Source organism: Taurulus bubalis (assembly GCF_910589615.1).
Source record: "Taurulus bubalis genome assembly, chromosome: 10".
Taxonomy (NCBI): Eukaryota; Metazoa; Chordata; class Actinopteri; order Perciformes; family Cottidae; genus Taurulus; species Taurulus bubalis.
In genome coordinates, this window is record NC_136598.1 from 23546917 (window position 1) to 23571394 (window position 24478).

The window sequence follows — 24478 nt, forward strand, 5'->3', positions numbered from 1 at the left end:
CTGAAATACATACCAAATATTAAAACAAAATCACCTGTCAAAATAACTTTTATTAGCCCCAAATCAAAAAACAATGTCACGCTTTGTCCTCCGTACACAGACAGTTGTGTTAGTTTATTCACACGCATGCTCCTGTGTTCAAATACATCCAAACGTTCTTTTCTTATACTATGCAAAAATTAAAAGTGTGCACCTCCTTGTGTGTGATCACAAATGCGAAGCTCACAGGTGGGTGGCAAAGAGCTCTACTTTGTTAGGCGAGAAAAAATGGATTTGTTTTTTTAATATTTTCTAAAGGTCCGGGAGTCTGAACGTTTAATACCCATGATCCCCAGCGTTGGGGTACAGAATGTAGCCGGTGAAGATATTAAACTGCAGGTCTTTGCAGAGCTTCCTCCCGGCTACCAGCTGAACGTAGACCAGATCACCTCGCACCAGCTCCAGCACCACCACCTGAAAGAATACACAAGCGGACGTGTCATGTTTCCATTCAAGGACAAAACTAAAATGTGACCGTGCAGTTGTCATCAGGCATAGGAACGACCTGCCTGAGGTAATGAGTCTCTCAGTAATATCTTTGAAACCAATTTTTATTGCTTTTATTGTTTCATCTATTGCACTGTTCTATCAGTGTTTTTATTTGACCTTAGTTTGCCTTGCTTTTGTTTTGCTTTGTCTGTCAAAACTATTTTTAAAGGTGCTGTATACATAAACTGTCAAAACCACAAGGAAAAGCATTTATTCATGATTTGATTGGTACATTTGAATCTGCAATCACCTGACTTCTCTCTGGTATTTTTCTTTTATCTTACTTGATTGCTGTTGTCTTCATAGTCCTCTCGGTTGTTCTCCCACACGCTGACCGCCACCTTTCCATTCTTCATCAGCTGGACCTGCAGAAAATACGACAAAACGCAGAATCAAGACTCGCGGTTGAGCAGCAGAATGTGTTTTTAAATATTTGCGACGTCGATTTCTGTTTGGGTTTACGTTATAGTAGAGGCTCTCTCCCTCCCCCACATGTGAGTAGACTGTGTAGGAGAAGACATAAACACCAGCCCAAGGAGCCGCGAAGACACCTGGAGAGGGAGGGGAGGAGTTAGTGGAATTTAAAATGCTAGAAACTTTAAGAAAATATGAGATCTGTGTGTGTGTGTGTGTGTGTGTGTGTGTGTGTGTGTGTGTGTGTGTGTGTGTGTGTGTGTGTGTGTTTCCTACCCAATGAAGGGTTATATGCATTGCCATCATTGAGACTGGTGATGGCGTAGGGGATCGGCACATCGGCAACGAAAGGACCAAAGCAAAGTAGAGAGGATCTAGAATTTATTTTGCTATTACTTGGATCCATGGTGGCTTTGAAGGCAATCTGGTTGTAATCTGAGATTAGGAGAGAGAGAGAGAGAGAGAGAGAGAGAGAGGGAGAGAGAGAGAGAGAGAGAGAGAGAGATGTATTGCACTGTACATAAAAAGTCTCAAAAAAAAGATTTGTGAAACCCACTTTTTGTGTGTGTGTGTGTGTGTGTATCGTTGGTCCAAATCAGTGTCTGCGCATTCACCTGTGAGCTTTTTCACTTTGTATTTCAGTGTCATGACATCGTGCCACAAATGAAAAACCCTTCCGAAGGAATCGGTCTCCAATTTGAACATGTGATCGGCCGCACAGCAGCAGCCCCGCTGTTGCTGGAAGGCACAGTCGCAGTCCCACTGGTCACACGGCAGAGGCCCCGTCCATTCCACTGGGAGGAGGGAAATGGCGAGAGACGGGAATGTGAGAGGCGGATAACGTGACCTTCGTGCTGGATGAGAGGAATGAGATGGGTTGGCTTACGTGCGGCCTGTGTCAGCATCGCAATGGCGCTGGAATGGAGCTCCCCGCGGCTGCGGAGGAACTGCGACCCCAACAGGAACAAAAGTGGTAATACAACCATCTGTGGGGGAGAAACAAATTAATGATGGTTTTCAGTTGTCAGTCCTGGGGTTATTAATATGCACCCAAACCAGAGAGGACGACGGCTCAGAGCAAAAACATGCAATCTCTCGCAGTTTCTGTTCAGGAAACGTGACCCTAAGTGTGGTTTCAGAAACGTGTACGATAGTACAGAACTTGAACCACTTTTAGCCCAATTTACACTTTATGGTTTGGTGTCCAATGTGCAAATACGAAGGGTTTAATGATCTGCAGGCCTCTGGTTCAACAGCATTTCATGTACAGACAAGGCTTGGCCTACAAATCTCCAAATCAATGCTTATTTGGTAGCTGAAATAAATCTGCTGAATCTATCTGGCCAACCAGTGGCTGTTAAAGAAATTAAAACATCCAGGGTAGAGATCATGAATCTATTCACAAAGTCTTTCGTTATTACATAGAATATGCATTGCTATAAAGGCAGAGTAATCCAAAAGTGACAGGAAGTATAGAGAACACAACTGACTGTAATTAACCCAGGTGCAGAAATCCATTGATTTGCCTCCAGATATTTAATCTAAAATGAACTCATTACACTTCAAACCCAACCTGTCATTGTGGCACTTCATCGCTGTACCCAATAATTAGCGAAGATATCTCAGTTAATCAATGGATTTAATGATGATTGACAGCCTGAGGGACCGATTTAGTTTTTTGTCTTTTTTTAAACGGTATAATTTGAAACACGAACTTACTGTTTTTTGTTCCTCTCTCTCCTCGGTCTGAACGACTACGTCAAGTTCTTGTGAGTTCGTCAAACTGAGAGTAAGAGTTTTGAGCAGGGGACAGTTTTAGCTTCTTATTGATGCACTTCAGGTGATCCTCCCCTTTAAAAAAAGAGAGGGCCAATGCACGCCCCCGGTAATACAGCTCACTAAATGGGCTCCTTTCGGTGTGAAAGAACAAGTTGATCTTGTTGCACCTTTCAGGACCCTGTTGTTTGCCCTTATTAGGACAGCAGTGTCTGATTGCCATCGTCCCAGAGGACAACACCTGCCGAGACATTTTTATATGGAGAGCTTTGTTGTCGGGGTATAATGGACCACGGGCGCGAAGAAAAAAGAAGCCTGATGGAAACGTGTTATCGGCCCATCGATAGAGGCCGGGATCTGAGAACAAAATACGGCGTCACCCAGTTCTCATGCTGAGAAAGAAGGAACGGAGTAGTGATACTGGTTGTTCCATATTTACGGTGATTTAAGAGCGATTAGGACTGTGTCTTTTATTTATTTATGCCCTGTATAAGCTTTCTTGCCACGAATAAAAAAAATACTATAATGAACTCAACACACGATACATTTCTTTCATAGCCTACTGACAATGTTATCTATCCATTTGAGGAGGAAATAATGATATCATATTCCAGTTTACCTTTTTGTGTAAACTGACCCTTCTTTGGTGGGACGGCACATCTTATCATTGATTTACTAGACTGTTGTGAGCATATTTATTGCACTTAATGAACACTTTGACATATTTTCACATGAACATTTTCCTTTCCCTGTTGATCATTATGAATTAAGACTCCATGGTCTTTTCCGCTAAATTGTATTACTGAAGGTTTACAAATCTGTTCATTAAAAGAGCTGTATTTCACCTTATGCCCGTTAATATGGCAGCAAACAACTATTATCTTTAATAATATGTCGTAGAGTTAGCTGTCAGCACGTTCGCCAGAGTTTACATTGTTAGCACTGTTAGTACCGTTAGCTGAGAGCCGCCATGTTGAGAGCCATTGAGAGACAATCAAAAAGCTTCCAATCTTATATGTTGCACATTTAAGGTGAAAAAAAAAAAGCTTGAAGTCAAACATTTTGTCGAATTGGTGCCATTCTACTCGGCAATAGATTAATCAGGATTTATTAGGGATGAGTTAAGATGTCAAGGTTAAACTTAGTTGTTTGTGTTTGGCTTGGTTAGTGTTTTAAAAAAGGTTAACTTGTTGTTTTTAAGCCAGAGGTTTTGATTTTCCTTGTAAAATCCAGGGATTTTGTGGATCCCTAATGAACCACAAAAGTCCACAATGGTTCTCTTGCAAGTACGATAATTAAAATAAATTGCAAAGTCTTTTGGCTCTTTCCCAATCCCCCCCAAAACAACCTAGAATACTATAGAATAGATTCCATGCTTGCCATTCTCATAAACTCTCTAACACGTACTATGTGTGTATTGCATGTATGAGAGACACAAAGAAGAAAAAAGTGAACACAAAACACAACATTTTAACACTTTTCAAATGTTTTTATTTTGTTGCAGTTGTATCACATTCATGTTTTCATTAAGGTTTGTGTAATATTTTAGCTATGACAATGTTATGACAACTAAACTAAAGTGTATGTTCTTTGCCTTTCCATTATGCATTGAAGGGTCCACTTCCTGTTTGATTTTGCATATGTTTTATTTATTTGTGTACAACTGCTCCAACTGTCAATCATCTCTACTGGTTGTTTGCAATCCAAATATTCACAATCACGTGTCCCTATCCTTGTTCTTCCTCTCGTCCTCATAGATAACGGGTGTTTCTGAGATTGTTTGATATGGAGGTGAACATGTGCCAAGAGATCATCTTCCTCTGATGAAGCCGGTCAACAGCAATGTCATGCTGAGTAGCAGCAAGAAATACCAAACAAGTAGATTTCTCCTTGAGGTTTGAGCTTTTTCTACAGTTTACTTCCTCATTGTTTGGTCTTACAGATCTGAAGATGCTGAATATGCACAAATAAACAAATCTGTTAATTGTATTATTATTTGCATTAATTTATTATCAACACTCAATATGTAGAAAAGTAATGCAGTGATAAGACTTCCTTTTGCCACAAACTGGGCTTGCATATAAAGCTCAGCTGACAAAATAAAAAATGAAAATCCATAAAGCATTATGATTACACCAAAACACAGACATATTGTTGTACATCTTATGTGAATTATGCAAAAGGAAATATTCTCTTTCATGTGAGGTGGTGCGTAACTCTCTCTGCCGCAATAATCTTGATAGTATCATGCAGTGTGTGTGATGTGCCATTATGTTCAAATCTTGTAGTGTGTGAATGTTTGAGACTCAAGAGAAGAACATCTGTGAAGATTCTGCTCGTGTGTGTGATGCAACCAGATTTAAAGCTCCTGTAGTCCGAGCTTGGCTGAGCAGCTATTGCAAGGGACGCGTGTTTAGCTAACGGAGTTCACACAAAGCTAGCCTGTCAGTTTGTGACGTAGTCACGAAATGCAACCTATTGGTTGTACAGGGACACAAAATGTCTGTTTTTGCTGTGTTGATCAGGACGACGTTAGGCTAAAAACTAAAGTTATGTTGCAGTCACAAAACCACCTAATTAGGTCAAGGAAAACATTACTGCTGGCCTTAAAATAGCTACAAACAGTTAGCTTTAGCAAACAAAACCACGTGATTAACTGTCTTGTGGTTGGAAGTCCTGTTTGCTGGATATTGACTGTTGCTTCGTCACGTGGATCCATTTAATTTGTGTTACAACTGACAATTTGTGTCCCTGTCCACAAACCAACTCTTTCACTAACTGATACTGGGAGCAGTGGTCGTTGAAGACGCACCTGGCAGAGATCTGTACTTTCTAGTTTTCACATGTAATTATTTTGTGGATAAACAAATGTTTTTGCTGCATTATTCCAAGAAATGTAGCCTAACCAAAATCTTCTTTTGCTTAATTCAAACTTTAAAAGTATCATTCCTAGATCTGTTGTGTGCCTCATAATCTGTCTTCAGAGTTTATTGTGAACATGTTATAAAACACCTTAAAATTACAATCTAACTACATTTAAACATACATATAAAATGGTACTGTTTCTAAACTTCCCCTGGCAGATGATAGGGAATTCATTTAAATATCCCTTTATGTTGTTCTGTAAGCAAGGTTCACATACAGAGTTACCAAGACTCTCAATAAATTGCTTTATTTAAATGTAATTATACACGTGTTATCAACTCAAAGCCAAAGTCCACAAGAAAAACAGTGAAGAACAGACAGCAAAGCAAGGGTTATATTTCAATACTTTAATTTTGGCAACAACTTCTTCCGTCCTGCTTTGTTTAAGATGATTTACAGGCAAGTGAATTTCCTAAAATCATTACAAGACATCATTTCAGCAAGAAAACACACACATTGCATAGTTTGAAGGGCTCCCCGGCACCACAGAAAGATGTCTTCTAGCAGACTCTAACCTTGTTTTGTACCTTGCTGGTACAAAGACAACAAAAACCGCACTATGAATCCCTAATCTATTCAGGATAAAGAAGGAAACCACTGAAAGTGTTATAGTGGCTGTTTTCATCACAGAGGAAACACCCGGTTGGCAGGTTGACCGCCACCGTGTCCCCCGCCGTCAGGTGGAGGGCCATGACCAGAGTGCCAGTGTCCTCTTGGTCTAGCTTATTTTTTTCCCTGTTTCCTGACACCATCTTTCCGTTTACCACCAGATCGGCGCAGGCGGCCAAGAGGTTTCCGGGAGAACCGGCGTCGCTGAAGACGGTGAGGGCGAGGCTGTAGACGCCAGAGTGTGTAACGGTGAAGACCCCGGTGTCCACGCTGTAGCCATCACCCAGGTTGATGAAGACGTGCTGGAAGGTGATGAGCTTGTCGAAGTTGAAGGGGCCCAAGCAGCTAAAGTGTGGGTTGTCGGTTAGAGCGACGGAGAAGGCACTGCGGCTGGCTGGAGATGCAAAAAAGGGAGAAGTTGAAATAAATAGTAGATCTCATTAAAGATAATGTCTTCTTTCAGATGCTTTTTATAATTGCACTCATACCGGCTTTGTGTAACCCACCTTCAATTTTGTCCAGACTGCGCTTTGTTTGTGCGTACTTGTTCTCCAACTTGCTCAAAGTGGTGTTAAAGTACGTGGTCAGCCTGTCCATCTCTTTCCACATCACACAGCACCCACAGGAGCCCTGGTCCGCAATACACTCTGAACACAAAACACACACATGAACACACCGAACGCAGACCGGAAGAAACGCAAACACACTGATTACGCGCCCCACAATTCCTCACCCCCGCCTGGTTTGGCCTCTGTAGGCGTTGGTTCCTCGCCAGGGCTGTTCCAATGAAATGGATTGGTCGAATGGGTCGCATGGGCCACATGGGCCGCATGCAGCAGATAGATCAGCACAATAGCTGGTGGGGGTAAAAGAAAAAAGGAGCAAAGGCATGAAGCCCAGAAGGAGTTTTACTCTAGTTTCCTGCTACATTATTATATATCTGAACCATTGCTATCTCTGTAAATGTATGAAGTCTCACCTCTCATGTTGAACGCTTCAGAAGGATGGAAGGTGTGATAGACTGATCGGTAGAGGAAGTATCCAGGGAATATATATTTTTTCTCAGAGCCCCTCCCTTGTTATTAAGTTGTATTCATCCTCTTCTATCATCGCTCCTCCTCGTTCTTTTATTTTATTATAGTCCGCCCTATTTTCCTCTATACCTGAATGACTGAGGATGTTTTAGTGCTCCTATTTCTCAAAATCACACACACACCTTCCATGGCTTTGTGTGCATGTATTACCTACAACGTCGAGAGAGAGCAGTCATCCACTTTGTAGAGCTGCGTGATAGTTTAAAGGATTCTTTTTAATATGCTGTGCTGAATTATGTTATCTTAAAATGTAGAAAACCACAAAATAGCTTAGGTATCTAAAATAATTTTCTCAGGCAGCTGCACTGTATTTCATCTAAGTTTATATATTGGCACAATAGGAGAATAATTAATAATCTGTGGTTAGCAGATCAAAGAGAGTGATGTTAAAAACTGTCGTATTACAGGTAGAAATATATAAATATATAGCTGTGTTATAGATCACATCTCATTTCACCAAGACACAATGTATGGAAAAAAGAATCTAAAAAAGACACACAATATATTTGAGTTTAATTTTCTAAATAAATACTTTAACAATTTGTATTTTACTCTACTTATATGTATTTATTACGGTTTATATGTCACATGTCTGGATGATATGGCATCCATCTATATCCATCCTTGGTTTCTATAAGTGAGGGTGATCAAAAGTGTAACTAAAGGGCTTCAATAAAACGTTTCATAACGTGGTTGAAAATTATTTCAATCCTAAAACACATTCATTCGATGTAGTTTAGTTTGATCAACCAGTACACAGTGTCTTTTAATTATTTTTTTTACAGCAAGTTACTTGTCAATGGCTGCCAGTTATTTACTGTGATTTAGCTGCTAGTTATTTACTGTGTTTTTTTCCACAGTAAGTTACTTGTCAATGGCTGCCAGGTAATAACTGTGAATTTCACAGTACGTTTCTTACAGTGTAATTCTAATTATTTTGTCAGCAACAACATCCCTAATGTAAGCATTGACACAAATGGAAACAGAATGCCAACTAGTTTGTTTCACAGTCTGGTTTATTTCACTGGACAGTTTCAGAAACATTGATTTTCATTGAAATTTATAGCACAATTAACATAATTTCTGTGGCGTTAAAGATCAACAGCTGTTACAATGGAAAATACACAGGCAATATTGATGGAACAAAACAAGCAAAATATCAGATGAAGATTAATGGCTACAAAAATCAGTGTAATCTAACAGATGCGTCAGGATAATGCAAGACGTGGTACGAAGCCCAGGACAGCTACTCATTGATTACGTTGCAGGGATACAGCAGGAAACCCGTGAAAGTGTTAAAGTAGTTCATGCCATCGCACACGTGGTATCCTTTGGGCAGGCTGACCGCCACCGTGTCCCCGGCCTTCAGTTTCACCGACACAACCGCGGTGGCGCTGTCCTCGTGGTCCGGGCTGTCTTTCTCCTGCAGTGAGGCCACCACCTCGCCGTTCACCAGCAGGTTGCCGGCGGTGCCCAGGGTGTCGTCGGACGAAACGTTGGAGTAGACGGTGACGGCCAGGCTGTAGACGCCGGACAGCGGGGCGGTGAAGTTGCTGGTCTGCACGTTGAAGCCTTCGCCCAGGTTGAGGAAGACGTGCTGGTAGGGGATGAGCTCGTCGTCGTCGAACGGGCCGAAGCAGCTGTAATTTCCGCTGTGGTTGAGAGCGACGGAGAAGGCGCTGCGGCTGGCTGCAAATGCAGAGGAGAAGGAGTTCAAAAGCTGATCGGTTCAGACATTTTTTTGAGGAACAATCAACCCCGGTCTGTGTTTCTCACCTCTCACGTCCTTGAGGGCCATCTTTGTGCTTGTCAGATTACTGGTCAAGGATTCGACATTCATGTCGAAGAACATCTCCATCCTCTGCATCATCTTCTGCATCAGACAGCAGCCACACGTGGCCTGACTCACAAGACACACTGCGTGCACACACACACACACACACACACACATAAATATGGCAGATGAGAATACATGCAGATTCACTGACTAAGTATCGACAGACTCAATATTTCGTGAAACAATCTCTCACCATCGGATTCTTTCTCTGATCCAGAACCGCTTGAGGGGCCTGCACCCTCCCAGGTGTGCTCAAACTGACTCTCAACAAAAGCTCCATGCAGCAGACACAACAACACGATAGCTGGCGGAGGAAAGAGCAAAGACGCACAAACCAGTACAACATGAATAAAAACATTTTGCATGAGTTGCTCTCCTCGACTCTGAGCTACTTCTGTTGAGGTGTGAGCAATTCTCCTTCCATACACTACTTTATCCCCCAAATTCTTTAATACTTTGCCAGTTAATACTATTTATTTGGAATCTTAACATACATATTTGAACCATGTTATCTTACCAAAGCATCAGGAAAGAGTTTGTGACGAATCACCACCTCGAGGCATGATATTTCTAACCCTCGCTGGAGTCCCACCATCACACCTGAATATGAAATAATAATATCTGGAGGTGCAACGTATTGCTAGTCTCACCTCTCATGTCGATGCTGGTAAATGACGCCGGCTTCAGAAGGATGGAAGGTGTCGACTAATCGCGAGACAAAAGTCGTGGGTATTTATTTTTCGGAGAGCCCCTCCCTTGTTCCCTCTCTTTATTAATTCCTCCTCTTTTGGCGTTGGCCATCCTTGTTTTTTTAATGTCTGCCCTATTTGCCTTTATACGTTTATAAATGGAGATGCATTTCTTCATCACTAGGGGTTCTCATTTTCTAAAAACTCACACACACACCCTGCAGGGCTTTATTGTTGACGCCACCCAGGTATCAACTATCACTTGAGATGAGGTCTGTACTGAATGTGGAGTTCAGCAGCCAAACATTACGGTCCATAGAGCTGCTGCATTGATTCAATTATGCAGTTTTTATATCTGTATTTATAACTCACTTGATGTATTATCTCAGTAGACATTGCAAACATGAGTTTTTGTCTCAATCTCTAGTGTCAAATCTTCTTCAACAGAGCATGATGTTCATTTAGTAAATTATGGTCCACAAACCAAAGGGCCACTTTTTACAGTCTATGATGGTCTTGAGAAGGAAGATTAATACGTGGAATAAAAAAGTAGAAAACTGTCATAATAAGAGCACTCGTTTGACTCTCCTGTGTGTCATCCTGGAGATTAGAACAAAACACCTCATGACGCAGCTCTTTGGTTTTGAATCCTGATTTATTTTGCTGCAATTGTACAGGTACGTCACATATTTGCATTAAAATGTATCACAAATTAAAGTTAAAAGGGATTGAGTGTGTGAGGCGCTGGTTAAGATGTTTTGGTGACCTTCACTCTCTTCTGGTTTGTGTCTCACCTCTGAAATTTGTTCAGCATGCTCTTCGCCTTCGTCAGTTCCTTCTCCAGCTAAAGAACGTCTCCATCCTGTGGAAAAATCTCTCTCCATTTATCATGCAACTGGTGATGATTTTAGGAATGCAGGTAGAGGGACAGACTGACGGGTCAAGAGTCACCTATACGTTTCCATTGTCTATACACATGCCGCTACACCTTAACTCATTTATATATGAGGGGGGGGCTTCACCGACGCTCAAACCAACACACGCACACACACACACACACACACACTCACACACACACACACACTCACACACACACCCTCCAGGGCTTTGTGCTGTCGATGTAGGTCAAGTATCATCTATCCTCCGAGCGTGTTGTCCACGCGGTTCAGCGTTCCCATCAGCACACAAAGATATACATTTCCTCTGTGATGCAATGTTATATTGTGCGCGGAAAAACAAGTTATTTTCATGTGAAAGCGTTTAAAAGAGGCACGGCAGGGCAGCCGAGATGCGTCCCGTCCCGTCCCTTCGCATCAATCCACTACATTATGAACACTGACATTGCATTATTTTTTTCACACATGCAGATTATTTAATCCCCAATTCGAGATAGATCGTTTTCATCCCAGAAGCCGTCAGTGTTTATTAAGTATGACCTTCTAATTTGTCCAACCTTCTCAATCAGGGCACAGCACAACACAACCGCGAGTCAAATCAGAGTTTCATTGTCCTCCTGTTAATAGTGTTGCATTACTTGAGTTTGAGGCCCGGCTCATGCGTGTTCAAGAGAGAGGATGGGAAAAGAAAATGTTGATGAGTGAGGAGGAGGGAATCAGACAAAATAAATCCTGACTCTGCACTGAGGGTTAATGAACCACAATAGTAGTTTTGTTTTGAGAAAGTAATGGCTGGACAAAAGACACCAATAGTTGTTTGCAAATCCATGTGGGACTAGTGAAGATATTATAACTTAAGAATGCAAGGGGAGCTTAAAGCATCCAGGTCACCCACGTGTGGGGATCACATTTAAAATCAGCAGTACTCACTTTAGTAACATAAGAAGCAATATGTTGGTCTATATAGGCCACTATACTCTAATACTGAGGGCCACTCAACCATCAACAATGCTTTATAACCTTCATTTCAAAATAGTATGTTTATGAATGAAATGTGCGTTCTTGCTCTTTTATTCACTGACAAAGACATTTCTAAAAAATGTACATCAGATAAATAAAAAGCTGGAGCAAAAAGAATAACAGGAACACCAGACATTCTTTGTTTCTTCTCCAGAAGGATCTGCAGAGCACATTTACTTCCTTATTCAAAGGTGCCACACGACCAACCAAACAAGCAGGTTACATCAAACAAATGAAGAAATAGCAGCACATCATTCATATGCAACTCAATCCAATTGGCAAACAGTCACTGTAGAACCGACACCGGCCCAGAACCTGAACCCTGGGAACAGCGGGCCGGTGAACTGGCTCTGGTGCTGGTGGATGAGATCCGCCTGGTTCTGGGCGATGCGGTAAAAAGCCAGGATCCCCGTGTCCTGGTCCAGATAGACGCCGATCCGCCGGGCCTTCTGCGAGCCCAGCGGCTTCTCCTTGCCATCGTGCCAGAAGGAGAAGCCGTTCCCGGACCAGTACAAGCTCCAAGACTGAGGATTGTGACCCAGGCGGCTGCTGTCGTCAAAACCTTTACGCTCCATCTCCTTGTAGGCCACGCCGATGGTGATCTGCACGGTGGAGAGGAAAGTGGATTAGGAAAGGAAGCATATCCAGGGTGGAGCTCAGCCTGCTAACAACAGCAACATGTTGATGTTTTGAGTTTGTTAGCATGCCAACAGAAGACTGAACACAGTAGACAGCATAGATGACGATTGAAGGAAATGCCATTAGTTTTGCAGGTATTTAGTTAAATAGTACTTTTTAAAAAGGATGATGAAAAGTTTAGGGACATGATTGTGTAAAACACATTTAAAGTCACATTTGTTGAGACATTTAACTCAAAACCACAAATATGAACCGAAAGGAAAAGTCGCCAAAGTCATTAGGATTCATCGTTTTGGAGACCATGAATGTTGTATTTCATGGCCAGTTGAGATATGTCAGTGTGTGACGGACCAACCAACATCACCGAAACTAAAAACAAGTTGCTAGTGATCATATTTTGAATATTCAAAACAGCTACGAAATTATATTTAGTATGTTCAGTATGTCAGTGAGTACATCACATCAGGACCTTCCTATTGGTCAGTGACCTCTTGTAAGATAATGCAACATTTTGGCATGCATACATGAATATAATATATATAAATATAATAAACTGTTTCTTTTCAAATCTGTTTACAATGTTTTTTAATATATTTACTGATATCCATGTTAGCAAGACGCTCAGAGATTCCAGCTTTCTTTTGCCAGATTGCTGATTATTGGGACAGACTTCTCTTTGGCTCTCAGATTTGAAGTTGGAGGAAAATGTTGATTAAATTGGAATTTTGGAAAAACAGGACTCTACAATCAACAAACCCTAAATCCACAGAGCTCAATTGAGGTCCGCTTGAAATTCATGGAAAATCTTACGAAACAAGCCATGATCTCCAAATGTATTTTACACATACACACACACTCATACAGTCACTTCACACATAATATGCAAACGCTCGCACACACACTTAAACAACTTTGAATTGTTTTGGGGTTTCTGCTTGATATATAAATCCGATATTGCATTGGAAGCGTGTGCATCGCTGAAACCACCCATTTCCCCACCGATGGATCTACCTTCTTGCCAGTCCACTCCACCTCCCAGTAGTACGGGCTCCCTGCCAGGGCCTCTCTGCACAGAACCTGTCTCCAGAAGTGGAAGCGCTCAGCGTGGTCCGGAAGGTTCCGGTTCTCAGCCCGCATGGTGGCCTTACGCCCACCGTCTGACAGCTGCACCTGACGATACACCGTGTTGGCGTCCATGGTGGGTTCGAAGCGAACTGGGAGGGAGAGGATGCATTTTAGTGAAGAATGTGCTTTGACACCGTGTGCTTTATTCTGTTCGATGTGATGGACTCACACTTCAGCATTTCCTCTCTCGTCTTCGGCTCCAGGTTGACATGTTCCACTGTTGTTACAGGAGGTGCTTAGAGGGGAAACAAACATAAATCATTGGATCAAACTAGGGATCAAAAAGCACTCCTGCAAGTAGTTGATTGATATGTGCAAGCGGCTTCTGATGCATCTGTATTTACTTTGTGGTTGACGAGGAGGGATGGGTGGAGGTGGCGCTGAAGCTTCATGTTCAGAGAGATGGAGGGCAAAGAAAAGAGCATGTAAACCAAATTGGATCTCAACTCCATGACATCCGTCGTTGTTCACGTACTGCAGCAGGCCTTCTGATTCTCACCTTGAAGGTATGCAGGAAGTTTCGTTGAATCCTCGTGCCCTGAATGGATGAAGCAGAAATATTAACTCAGGGACTTTTTTAACAGCTACATTTAAACGCTTTAAGGCTCATTTGTTTCAGGAGCCACAGACGTACAGTGTTTCTAAAGAGACTTACCTCGAGATCGCGGCGGTAGCAAAGGCGGTTGGTCTCTCGTCGTCGCGTACACTACAGGAAAGAGAGGATGAGCTGTCACGAATACAAACACAGATGAAGATGTCCCTTTCTTTAATAGTCCTTCTATACCTGTGTTTGGTCTTTCTAGACCTGTGTTTGGTCTGTCTATACCTGTGTTTGGTCTTCATATACCTGTGTTTGGTCTTTTTATACCTGTGCTTGGTCTTTCTAGACCTGTGTTTGGTCTTTATATACCTGTGTTTGGTCTTTCTATACCTGTGTTTGGTCTTCATATACCTGTGTTTGGTCTGTCTATACCTGTGTTTGGTCTGTCTATACCTGTGTTTGGTCCTTCTATACCTGTGTTTGGTCTGTCTATACCTGTGTTTGGTCTTTCTATACCTGTGTTTGGTCCTTCTATACCTGTGTTTGGTCTGTCTATACCTGTGTTTGGTCTTTCTATACCTGTGTTTGGTCTGTCTATACCTGTGTTTGGTCCTTCTATACCTGTGTTTGGTCTGTCTATACCTGTGTTTGGTCCTTCTATACCTGTGTTTGGTCCTTCTATACCTGTGTTTGGTCTGTCTATACCTGTGTTTGGTCTGTCTATACCTGTGTTTGGTCCTTCTATACCTGTGTTTGGTCTGTCTATACCTGTGTTTGGTCTTCATATACCTGTGTTTGGTCTGTCTATACCTGTGTTTGGTCTTTCTATACCTGTGTTTGGTCCTTCTATACCTGTGTTTGGTCTTTCTATACCTGTGTTTGGTCTTCATATACCTGTGTTTGGTCTTTATATACCTGTGTTTGGTCTTTATATACCTGTGTTTGGTCTTTATATACCTGTGTTTGGTCTGTCTATACCTGTGTTTGGTCTTTTTATACCTGTGCTTGGTCTTTATATACCTGTGCTTGGTCTTTATATGCCTGTGTTTGGTCTTTATATACCTGTGTTTGGTCTTTCTATACCTGTGCTTGGTCTTTATATGCCTGTGTTTGGTCTTTATATACCTGTGTTTGGTCTTTCTATACCTGTGTTTGGTCTTCATATACCTGTGTTTGGTCCTTCTATACCTGTGTTTGGTCTTTCTATACCTGTGTTTGGTCTTCATATACCTGTGTTTGGTCTTTATATACCTGTGTTTGGTCTTTATATACCTGTGTTTGGTCTTTATATACCTGTGTTTGGTCTGTCTATACCTGTGTTTGGTCTTTTTATACCTGTGCTTGGTCTTTCTAGACCTGTGTTTGGTCTTTATATACCTGTGTTTGGTCTTTCTATACCTGTGTTTGGTCTTTCTATACCTGTGTTTGGTCTTTCTATACCTGTGTTTGGTCTTTCTATACCTGTGTTTGGTCTTCATATACCTGTGTTTGGTCTGTCTATACCTGTGTTTGGTCCTTCTATACCTGTGTTTGGTCTGTCTATACCTGTGTTTGGTCTTTCTATACCTGTGTTTGGTCCTTCTATACCTGTGTTTGGTCTGTCTATACCTGTGTTTGGTCTTTCTATACCTGTGTTTGGTCCTTCTATACCTGTGTTTGGTCTGTCTATACCTGTGTTTGGTCCTTCTATACCTGTGTTTGGTCTGTCTATACCTGTGTTTGGTCTTTCTATACCTGTGTTTGGTCCTTCTATACCTGTGTTTGGTCTGTCTATACCTGTGTTTGGTCTTTCTATACCTGTGTTTGGTCTTCATATACCTGTGTTTGGTCTGTCTATACCTGTGTTTGGTCTTTCTATACCTGTGTTTGGTCCTTCTATACCTGTGTTTGGTCTTTCTATACCTGTGTTTGGTCTTCATATACCTGTGTTTGGTCTTTATATACCTGTGTTTGGTCTTTATATACCTGTGTTTGGTCTTTATATACCTGTGTTTGGTCTGTCTATACCTGTGTTTGGTCTGTCTATACCTGTGCTTGGTCTTTATATACCTGTGCTTGGTCTTTATATACCTGTGTTTGGTCTTTATATACCTGTGTTTGGTCTTTATATACCTGTGTTTGGTCTTTATATACCTGTGTTTGGTCTTTATATACCTGTGTTTGGTCCTTCTATACCTGTGTTTGGTCTGTCTATACCTGTGTTTGGTCTTTCTATACCTGTGTTTGGTCCTTCTATACCTGTGTTTGGTCTGTCTATACCTGTGTTTGGTCCTTCTATACCTGTGTTTGGTCTGTCTATACCTGTGTTTGGTCTTTCTATACCTGTGTTTGGTCCTTCTATACCTGTGTTTGGTCTGTCTATACCTGTGTTTGGTCTTCATATACCTGTGTTTGGTCTGTATATACCTGTGTTTGGTCTTTCTATACCTGTGTTTGGTCCTTCTATACCTGTGTTTGGTCTTTCTATACCTGTGTTTGGTCTTCATATACCTGTGTTTGGTCTTTATATACCTGTGTTTGGTCTTTATATACCTGTGTTTGGTCTTTATATACCTGTGTTTGGTCTGTCTATACCTGTGTTTGGTCTTTTTATACCTGTGCTTGGTCTTTATATACCTGTGCTTGGTCTTTATATACCTGTGTTTGGTCTTTATATACCTGTGTTTGGTCTTTATATACCTGTGTTTGGTCTTTATATACCTGTGTTTGGTCTTTATATACCTGTGTTTGGTCCTTCTATACCTGTGTTTGGTCTTTCTATACCTGTGTTTGGTCTTCATATACCTGTGTTTGGTCCTTCTATACCTGTGTTTGGTCTTTCTATACCTGTGTTTGGTCTTCATATACCTGTGTTTGGTCTTTATATACCTGTGTTTGGTCTTTATATACCTGTGTTTGGTCTTTATATACCTGTGTTTGGTCTGTCTATACCTGTGTTTGGTCTTTTTATACCTGTGCTTGGTCTTTATATACCTGTGTTTGGTCTTTATATACCTGTGTTTGGTCTTTATATACCTGTGTTTGGTCTTTCTATACCTGTGTTTGGTGTGGCGGCCTGACCGCTGTCGTTAGTTGCTGCTGCACCACCGGGCGTTGAAGCCCCAGGATCAGGATTCACTACGAAGAAAAGAAAGGTTTTGACTGTCTGGAGAAGAGAGGCGAGGAGGAGGAAGAGGAGGGAAGAGGAGACAATCACTGACCTAATGTGGCGATCTTGGCCAGGCTTGCGTTGCAGAGGTCCTGCATTGACTCTTGCAGTTCTTTCATGGCCGAGCGGACGGAGGCCACCACCGCTTCCTCCTGACTCAGTATGGACTCTCGTGCCGTGCCCGTCGGACCCGGCGGGTCCGTGATGGCGAAAATCTTAAGAGCAAACACCAAAAATACTTGTATTGATTGGTGTTATTATTCATCTATCCTCTGAAATTCAAAAAGGTACCCCATCTCCGGCAACTACACTTTGCGTCACACAAACTACCTTCAAGAAGCAGATGTCGTCCTGCGTCTCGACCAGCCGGCTCAGCTCCTCGCTCTTCCAGCGCAGCGGCGCCACCTCCTGCTCCAGCCGGTGGACCTGCCCCTCCACCCGGCTGCCGAGGGAGGTCTCGTGTTTGCCGAGGACCTCACCGACCCGGCTGCCGGTTAGAGTCACGTTCCTGACAAGCTCCGAGAACACGTCAGTGCTCTCTTGCTTCAGAGCCTGCACCAAGGCCTGGGAGCACACGGAGAGGAGGAGGAGGATGTCAATGTGTGTGTGTGTGTGTGTGTGTGTGTGTGTGTGTGTGTGTGTGTGTGTGTGTATGTAGTGACTTTGTGCAAAAGGTTTCTACAGCAAAACAATCATAACTGTTACAAACCTTGTGTTGGCGAGCAACATGTGGGAGCTCCACAAGGCTCTTTTCAGTCGCCTGGATTCTCTCCTGTACGTCCACCTGCATCTGAGCCAGCTCTTTCTAGACACACACACATATTATCACCCATTGTTTACAGTATAGAAAAGAGGCCACACACACACACGTTTTGACCTGAAAGAAGAGGAAGAACACTTCCACACAGGAATGTGCAGTAACAACTCATTTGACAAGTACTTCCAGTTCAGCTACATTTTGGAAAGGTTACACAACACAGTCTTTTTATTCACCCACAACTACTTAAGAGCACTCATTACATCCACATGGTAACATTTGCCCTGTCCATGACATACCTGTCTCTCCTTCCTCTCTTCCTGCAGTTGGCGCACAAGGTGGCCCTTGTGTCCCTGCTGGCAACACACATCGCAGACGCACTCCTTGTCCTCGCAGCAAAACAGGTCCAGGGGCCGGTTGTGTTGAGGGCAGACCCTGGGGTCCGCCGGGGTAAGTTGAGGGTATATGCTGCCCGGTCGCGTCCCTCTGGCTGGTAGAACCTCCAGGTAGATGGGGGTCGACGGCGAGGTGGTGGAGACAGCTAAGGAGGAGCTTTTCTTGAGGCTGTTGGTTCTCAGTTTCTCTATACACTCCGCGAGAACAGTGCTCTTAGCCAGAGGGGGTCGAGGGTTGAAGACCTGCCGGCACTGGGGGCAGCTGTACTGACCCTTAGTGTCTCTCTTGTCCCAGTGGCTCTGGATACAAGCCAAGCAGTACGAATGTCCACAGGGTAGCGTGGCCGGGTCCTTCAGGGTGTCCAGGCACACTGAGCAGACAAAAGTCTCCTCTTCAGACCAGGCTGAGGCCATATTGGTGCCGGGGAGGACCGCAAAAGGATGAGCTGGGTTTCTTGGAGGTCAAACCTGGGTGAACGGACGACCAAAAGGTTCCCTGGAGTCTGTTAAGTTAAAGGAAATACTGCCAAAGATGGCAAGGCTGAAATGACAGTTCACATGAAAGTCATGCTGCTTAAAAACCGAGGCAGGCTCCGGGTGGGGCTGGTAAAACAGGTGGGGTGAGGAGTTTCTCTCGCTGATGTCATCGGTGCCTCTCCAGTATGTCGAATGATAAATAGCATGCACGACTACTGTAATGGCAACTGCACGTCACTGTGATAATTAAAGTTTGACAAACATTGGAATCATATAATGTTGAAATGTAAGAAGAGCCACACAGTGATGGGATGTTAGGGCTCCTTAGACATTAAAACTATAGCTGTGTTGTATGAGTCAAGGCCTGGTTAATGTGGAGGAGCTATGAGCACAGACTGGTTTCACCTGCGAAACACCTGACTGGTGATGCAAATGTGCAAACAATGGGGGGGTCAGTAGAGTAATGCAAATAGTCGCTCTAGCCCTGCATTCACTCGCAGTAAAAGCTGACAGAGTTGTGAAATGAGTTTTCCCCTTCAGCACAGTGAGGGCACAACTGACGCGCGTCAAGCCGCCGCCTTTGCGCATGCGCCATATTGACCAGTGGCAGCCGGCTAGCCGGGCGAGAGGCCAACTGCGTTTATTCAACTTTCAAGGTGAGTGTTTACCGGTTTCAAATGACGTTTTAACTCCACAATACGAAGTCATCCGCGTGTATTCTGACTTGGCTTTGACCACGTTTAAAGTTGAGCTTTAGTATACATCGAAATAGCTTTGTTTTTTAGGGTTTTCAGCGAGCTAGCGTTAGTTAGCTTCGCTTTTAGAGGCCAAAGAAGATAATTAGCTACAACAACAACACCAGCTTGTGATGGCTTAAGCTTTACGTCGGCAGCGGACGACCCAAGACGCCTGGCTCCTTAACGTCAACGTCTTTATTCGGTTCTAAACATTGTTAACGTAGCTTTCAAAACTCAGCTAAGCTAGCTAACTTAGCAGCTGTAGCTGGTTAGCCGAAGTTTGTGCTCCGACAAACTTCAGGACTATCAGCTGCAGGTTGTGGGTTCGAGATGAAATCAGCTGTGAGCACATGGTGAGGCTGTAGGAGACCAGCCTGGGTTTGGACCTCAGCAGCTAACACTAACACGTTCACGCAGACGTTACGTAACCGTCACTCCTCCTCTGCAGGTGGAGCCATGTGGCATGTATGCATCACATGAGCTGTGAGAGAGCCAACATGTAATAGTGGCTGATGCATTTAATACTGTCTTTGTGTGTTTCTATCTCTTTTTCCCAGGATGTTTAGGGGCCCCCAGGTCCTGATCGGGTCATGTCCCCTAAGGCCATTGCTGCTATTGAGAGAGTCCCACCTCTCTGGTTTCTCTGAGCACACTGCTGCTGGATGGCAGGATGCTAGAGATGTGAAGAGAAGGAGAGATGACGGGATCCCTGGAAGTAAAGCGGGGTCGCAGTCGTCGTCCACAGAGGCCGTACCTCGGTCGGCGCGGCTGTCTTTATTTAACTTGAACTGTGACAATCCAAAGCAGAGAGAAGCTTCATTTCAAAACCTCCGGTCCAAAGCCATTTCATCCAGCTATCAACACCTCCCTCAGGTTCCTGCCTCTGCAAACCACAAAGCTGTGAGCACGTACCAAGACTGTTTAATCAACACAACCTGCCTTCAACCCTGGAGAAGGCCGTGGGACATTTGCCAAGCTTCGCACAGTTCCACCTATCAAACTCAGTGTAACCTTCTCCAAAGCAGTCCATATTGCAGACAGCACTTTGTTAGAGCTTTCAGCTCGTTGACACGGGCGCCATGGATTTTGAACCACTTTCACATTAGAAAACAACCCTCCGGCGTCTCTCCTCAAAATACCAGAGCGGTTCATCAGGCCGCCCCTCGCGAGGCCGACGTCTGGAGGGGCTGTCTTTCCCCGAAGAATGAAAACAGGTGTCGACAGAGCCTGGGGCCCAACTTGAAGCTGTACGAGGCCGGGAGAAAGGGGGCAAATCAGGGCCAGGGAAAGAACCAGGGGAAATGGGCGTCAGTCCTGGTCTCTCTGTGCTCTAATCGGGGGGAGCCGGCGTTTCTTTTCACTCTGCGCTCCAGCACTTTGAAGGGCCGCCACAAGGGAGATGTCTGGTAAGCGGCAGGCTAGAAACGACATTGTTCTAAATCTCCAGTATGATCGCGCCGCTGTCCTCATTTCCGGTCATTTGTAGCTTCGCAGGAGGAAAGAGTGATCCATCGGACAGCGACGTGGTGGCCACGGCGTTGAGGGAAGCCAGGGAGGAGCTGGGTGTTTGTGTGGCAACAGAGCAGGTCTGGGGCACCTTGAAGCCGCTCAGAGACATGGCGAGTACAAGGGTTGTTCAATGGATTTAAGAGTCAAATTGCACCATAGATTTAGAGTGTTATTATAGAATTACTGGCATTGGTGAGCCACTGATTGCTCAATCATTTAATTTGCTTTGAAAAGGGGTTATAAAGTCCTTAATAGGGTTGCAGCCAATGTTCCCTCTAATTTTTTTCAGCACTGAGCAATTTTTTTTTTTTCTGAGCGCACATTTCAGCACTGAGCAATTCGCAACCACGCGATCTGCCAAAAATGACCACAAGCCTGCGTTAGCCATGGGGGATTCAAAGAGATGGCAGCAAATGCTGCAAAAGCAAAAAAATAAAAGTATCAAAGGTGTTTAGTCATTTCTCAGCAGGTACAACATTTAAGTGGAACTTCATTGAAAGAAAAATGCTAATGCAGTGCTTAACAATAATTATAGGCCTATTAAATTGACATGGTGTCATTTTTCCTAAAGGTAGCCTATATAAACAATTTAATAACTTCATATTCATATTTAAATATGTCTGAAAGTTTCATCCTACCTGTGTCAGTTTGGACTATTTCATCTAGCCACTCATGTTTGAACGTTAGGCAGACCTTTTTCTGGGGCGCCTGCTCTGCCTTTCTTTTCGCCATGGAGGCCTATAGCTGCTGGAGCAGGGCCCGCCAAGAGGAGCCTCAACAGCGCCGGCCCGAGTTCATGTGGCGCTCTGGGCGAGCTTCACTCCTGGCGCCCGGAGGAGGACAGCGGGGGTGGGGGGCGCTAACGGAGGCAGAGCGCTAGCAGAGGTACAAAGAGCGCATGTCGAGAAACGGGACGCTGATTGGCCAAGAAGACTCGCCACGTCACATCAAAGATCTTATTATTGTGAAGATGGCTCACTCCTATCTCAGAAACACTGGCGCAAAAAAGATTTTTAACTCCTGAAAAAAGAATGTTTGTGCGGTCTGAAAAATGTGCGCGGTTTGAAAAATCTATTGCGCGGCCACTTCGACTGCACGGGTTTAGAGTTTAGAGGGAACACTGGTTGCAGCTAACAATTATTTTAATTACCCATTAATCTGTAAACTATTTTTGGGATTAATCATTCACTCTGTAATGATAATTAAAGTGTTTACAAAAGTTATTTATTAAATAATGCTTATCACATATTTGAAGAGCTCATAATCCCACAGTCTAATTGCTTAGTTCATAAGAGAGAGTTCATTTTCACAATAACTTGTTTATGATAATCCATCGTGATAAGATAGGAAAAACAAACAGTTTATGGTTTTGTGTCTCTTACATCGACACCAATCATTATTTTAATACATTTTGAAAGCAGAATCTTTGTCTGGTTCTGACGCTGGTTGTGTCTCTCATCAGTCGGGGATGACGATTGCTCCGGTCCTCGCTAACCTCGGCCCCATAGAGGAGTTGTCCTTCAAACCAAACCCTGGAGAGGTAAAGCTGCCCTACGTTTAGCTCTTCCTATATTCCTGTTTATTATATCTGCTTGTGTAAATGCCTGGAGGGTTTGTTTTTATTGTTGTGTATTTATTTAGCCATACTTCATACAGTTGGTCAGCCTACAACTTTAATCATCTGTGCATCCAACAAATCTGTTCTGTCTGTTTAAAGTTACTATGAGGAACTTTTAACTGTCTCAATTTAATACTGATGCCTTTATATGACCTACATAAATACACGAGACCATCAGCGAGAAGATGATCTATTTCTATATAGTTTTCTTAATGCTTGTATTCAGTGCCACTGTGTCAGATTCTTGCAACATCAGATGAAATCATCATCATTCAGACCCTGCTGCAGTAAAATGAGAGAAACACTACCACCTCCGTCCACAGGGACCGCCAAAATCAACACCAAATGAAAGTTCCTTGTTGTAGCTTTAAACAAGTAAACAAATAACTTAAAAAAGAAAGAAAATCCTACCTCTCTTTTGGTTAGTTTCAATCCCAAATCCAAAGTTTTAAACTGTGCTCCCTTTGCCTGTTTCTGTCCCAGGTCGAGGAGATTTTCACCTTGTCCTTGTCCCACCTGTGCAACCCTCAGAACCGTGGCTACACACACTTCCGCACCGGCGACAAGTACGGATACACTGTACCAGTGTTTCGTAACGGGAAGCATCGAGTGTGGGGTCTGACGGCCATCGCCCTCGACCATACCCTGAAACTCATTGTCCCTGACTAGCAGCTCAGCCTGCTGTTTTTTGTGTGTTTTTTTTTTTTTATAGTACACTTAGACCTATCATGTGACTCAAAGATTGGATCCAGTCAAATGTGCAGTCAGGTTTTGTGTAACAAATGTCAGGAATTGGTTTCAATGTGAAATATTTTCTTTGTATGAAGGTGAATATTATTTTTTTCCCGCTACTTGTGCACTTTCTGAGCCTCAGGTGTATAAGAATGATCACGTGTATAAAGGTGGTGGCCGGCCGTGATGATGTCACTCACAAAGTCTTTGTCATTAGAGCACGGCTATGACGTAACGACATCAAAAAGCAGTGCCCATACTTTTTTATACCTGATTGATTCTCACCTGAACATTTATCAGTATTTCTTTATATTATGAAGAACTTTGAATTTCAAATGCTCACAAATCCTTTTTTTAATTCAGCTTCTGTACCAGCAGTTACCAAATACATGCTCAATCAATGCGCCACGGGTATATACGTTTTGCCGTGAGAGTTTCCCAATGAGGCTTGTTTTTATTAAATTTTTTATTTTGTGGGCTGAGAGAAGTGCACAAATGATGGTTTCCAGTGCGAGTCAGCTCACATTTTTTTTATCACACACTGGATCAAATCTCGACTGTTTAAAAACACTGAAAGGATAGAAGATTGGTGAACAAAGCAATAAAGATTGTTTTTATGGTATTCTCCCTGTATTGTTCATTTTTCCTGTTTTCACGTGAAAGGCACTAAATAGTGCAAAAAGACGATTAGTTTCTAATGAAGTTTGAGACATTTCTTGCTCAGTTGGTTTCTGAATCCCACAGAAAACATGAATTATTTTTTATTCAATGCACGTCAAAGCTTTTCTTTGAGAATGGCTACTGTGCAACGATAGTCTGCATGCACCACAAGCTTTAAAGGCTGTTTTTAATGAGGTTTATGCTCATGCTACAAGTCAAAACTGCTTTCTACAACGCAACTCTTTGAATGCTTGAGTCCAGAAAACGAGTATTCAGTTCTGCGAGATGCCGGCCTGTCGGGAAATGTTCGGTAAAAAGACTCAGGGTGGAGATGAGCAATCTCTTACTAAGA

General features: G+C 43.0%; 5 protein-coding genes across 5 annotated transcripts; 1 reads left to right on the forward strand and 4 right to left on the reverse strand.

Annotated features, from left to right (window-relative positions):
• Window positions 1–38: 38 nt before the first annotated feature.
• cbln18 (cerebellin 18) lies at window positions 39–1928 on the reverse strand (the record flags this gene model as incomplete). Its single annotated transcript, XM_079224906.1, has 6 exons — window positions 39–453; window positions 813–893; window positions 991–1079; window positions 1219–1377; window positions 1557–1736; window positions 1829–1928. 6 exons carry the CDS (start codon window positions 1926–1928, stop codon window positions 316–318), a joined length of 747 nt encoding a protein of 248 aa, XP_079081032.1. The 3' UTR covers window positions 39–315.
• A 3968-nt stretch (window positions 1929–5896) lies between these two features.
• Window positions 5897–7252, reverse strand: LOC306742774 (cerebellin-4-like). The gene is made up of 4 exons (XM_079225199.1): window positions 7232–7252; window positions 6986–7108; window positions 6759–6899; window positions 5897–6646 (listed from the first exon to the last, which is right to left on the reverse strand). Exons 1-4 carry the CDS (start codon window positions 7236–7238, stop codon window positions 6216–6218), a joined length of 702 nt encoding a protein of 233 aa, XP_079081325.1. The 5' UTR covers window positions 7239–7252; the 3' UTR covers window positions 5897–6215.
• Window positions 7253–8359: 1107 nt separating this feature from the next.
• LOC306742939 (cerebellin-1-like) lies at window positions 8360–9947 on the reverse strand. Its single transcript, XM_079225396.1, has 4 exons — window positions 9834–9947; window positions 9377–9487; window positions 9123–9263; window positions 8360–9035 (listed from the first exon to the last, which is right to left on the reverse strand). Exons 1-4 carry the CDS (start codon window positions 9838–9840, stop codon window positions 8593–8595), a joined length of 702 nt encoding a protein of 233 aa, XP_079081522.1. The 5' UTR covers window positions 9841–9947; the 3' UTR covers window positions 8360–8592.
• Window positions 9948–11829: 1882 nt separating this feature from the next.
• Window positions 11830–18807, reverse strand: ftr86 (finTRIM family, member 86; the record flags this gene model as incomplete). Its single annotated transcript, XM_079224508.1, has 11 exons — window positions 11830–12390; window positions 13439–13641; window positions 13722–13787; window positions 13897–13938; window positions 14052–14090; window positions 14208–14258; window positions 17130–17210; window positions 17294–17456; window positions 17572–17805; window positions 17951–18046; window positions 18298–18807. 11 exons carry the CDS (start codon window positions 18805–18807, stop codon window positions 12055–12057), a joined length of 1821 nt encoding a protein of 606 aa, XP_079080634.1. The 3' UTR covers window positions 11830–12054.
• Window positions 18808–19505: 698 nt separating this feature from the next.
• nudt8 (nudix hydrolase 8) lies at window positions 19506–23403 on the forward strand (the record flags this gene model as incomplete). Its single annotated transcript, XM_079224907.1, has 5 exons — window positions 19506–19526; window positions 20165–21013; window positions 21094–21226; window positions 22579–22656; window positions 23218–23403. The coding sequence occupies exons 2-5, from the start codon at window positions 20166–20168 to the stop codon at window positions 23401–23403; spliced, it is 1245 nt and encodes a 414-aa protein (XP_079081033.1). The 5' UTR covers window positions 19506–19526; window position 20165.
• Window positions 23404–24478: the final 1075 nt, after the last annotated feature.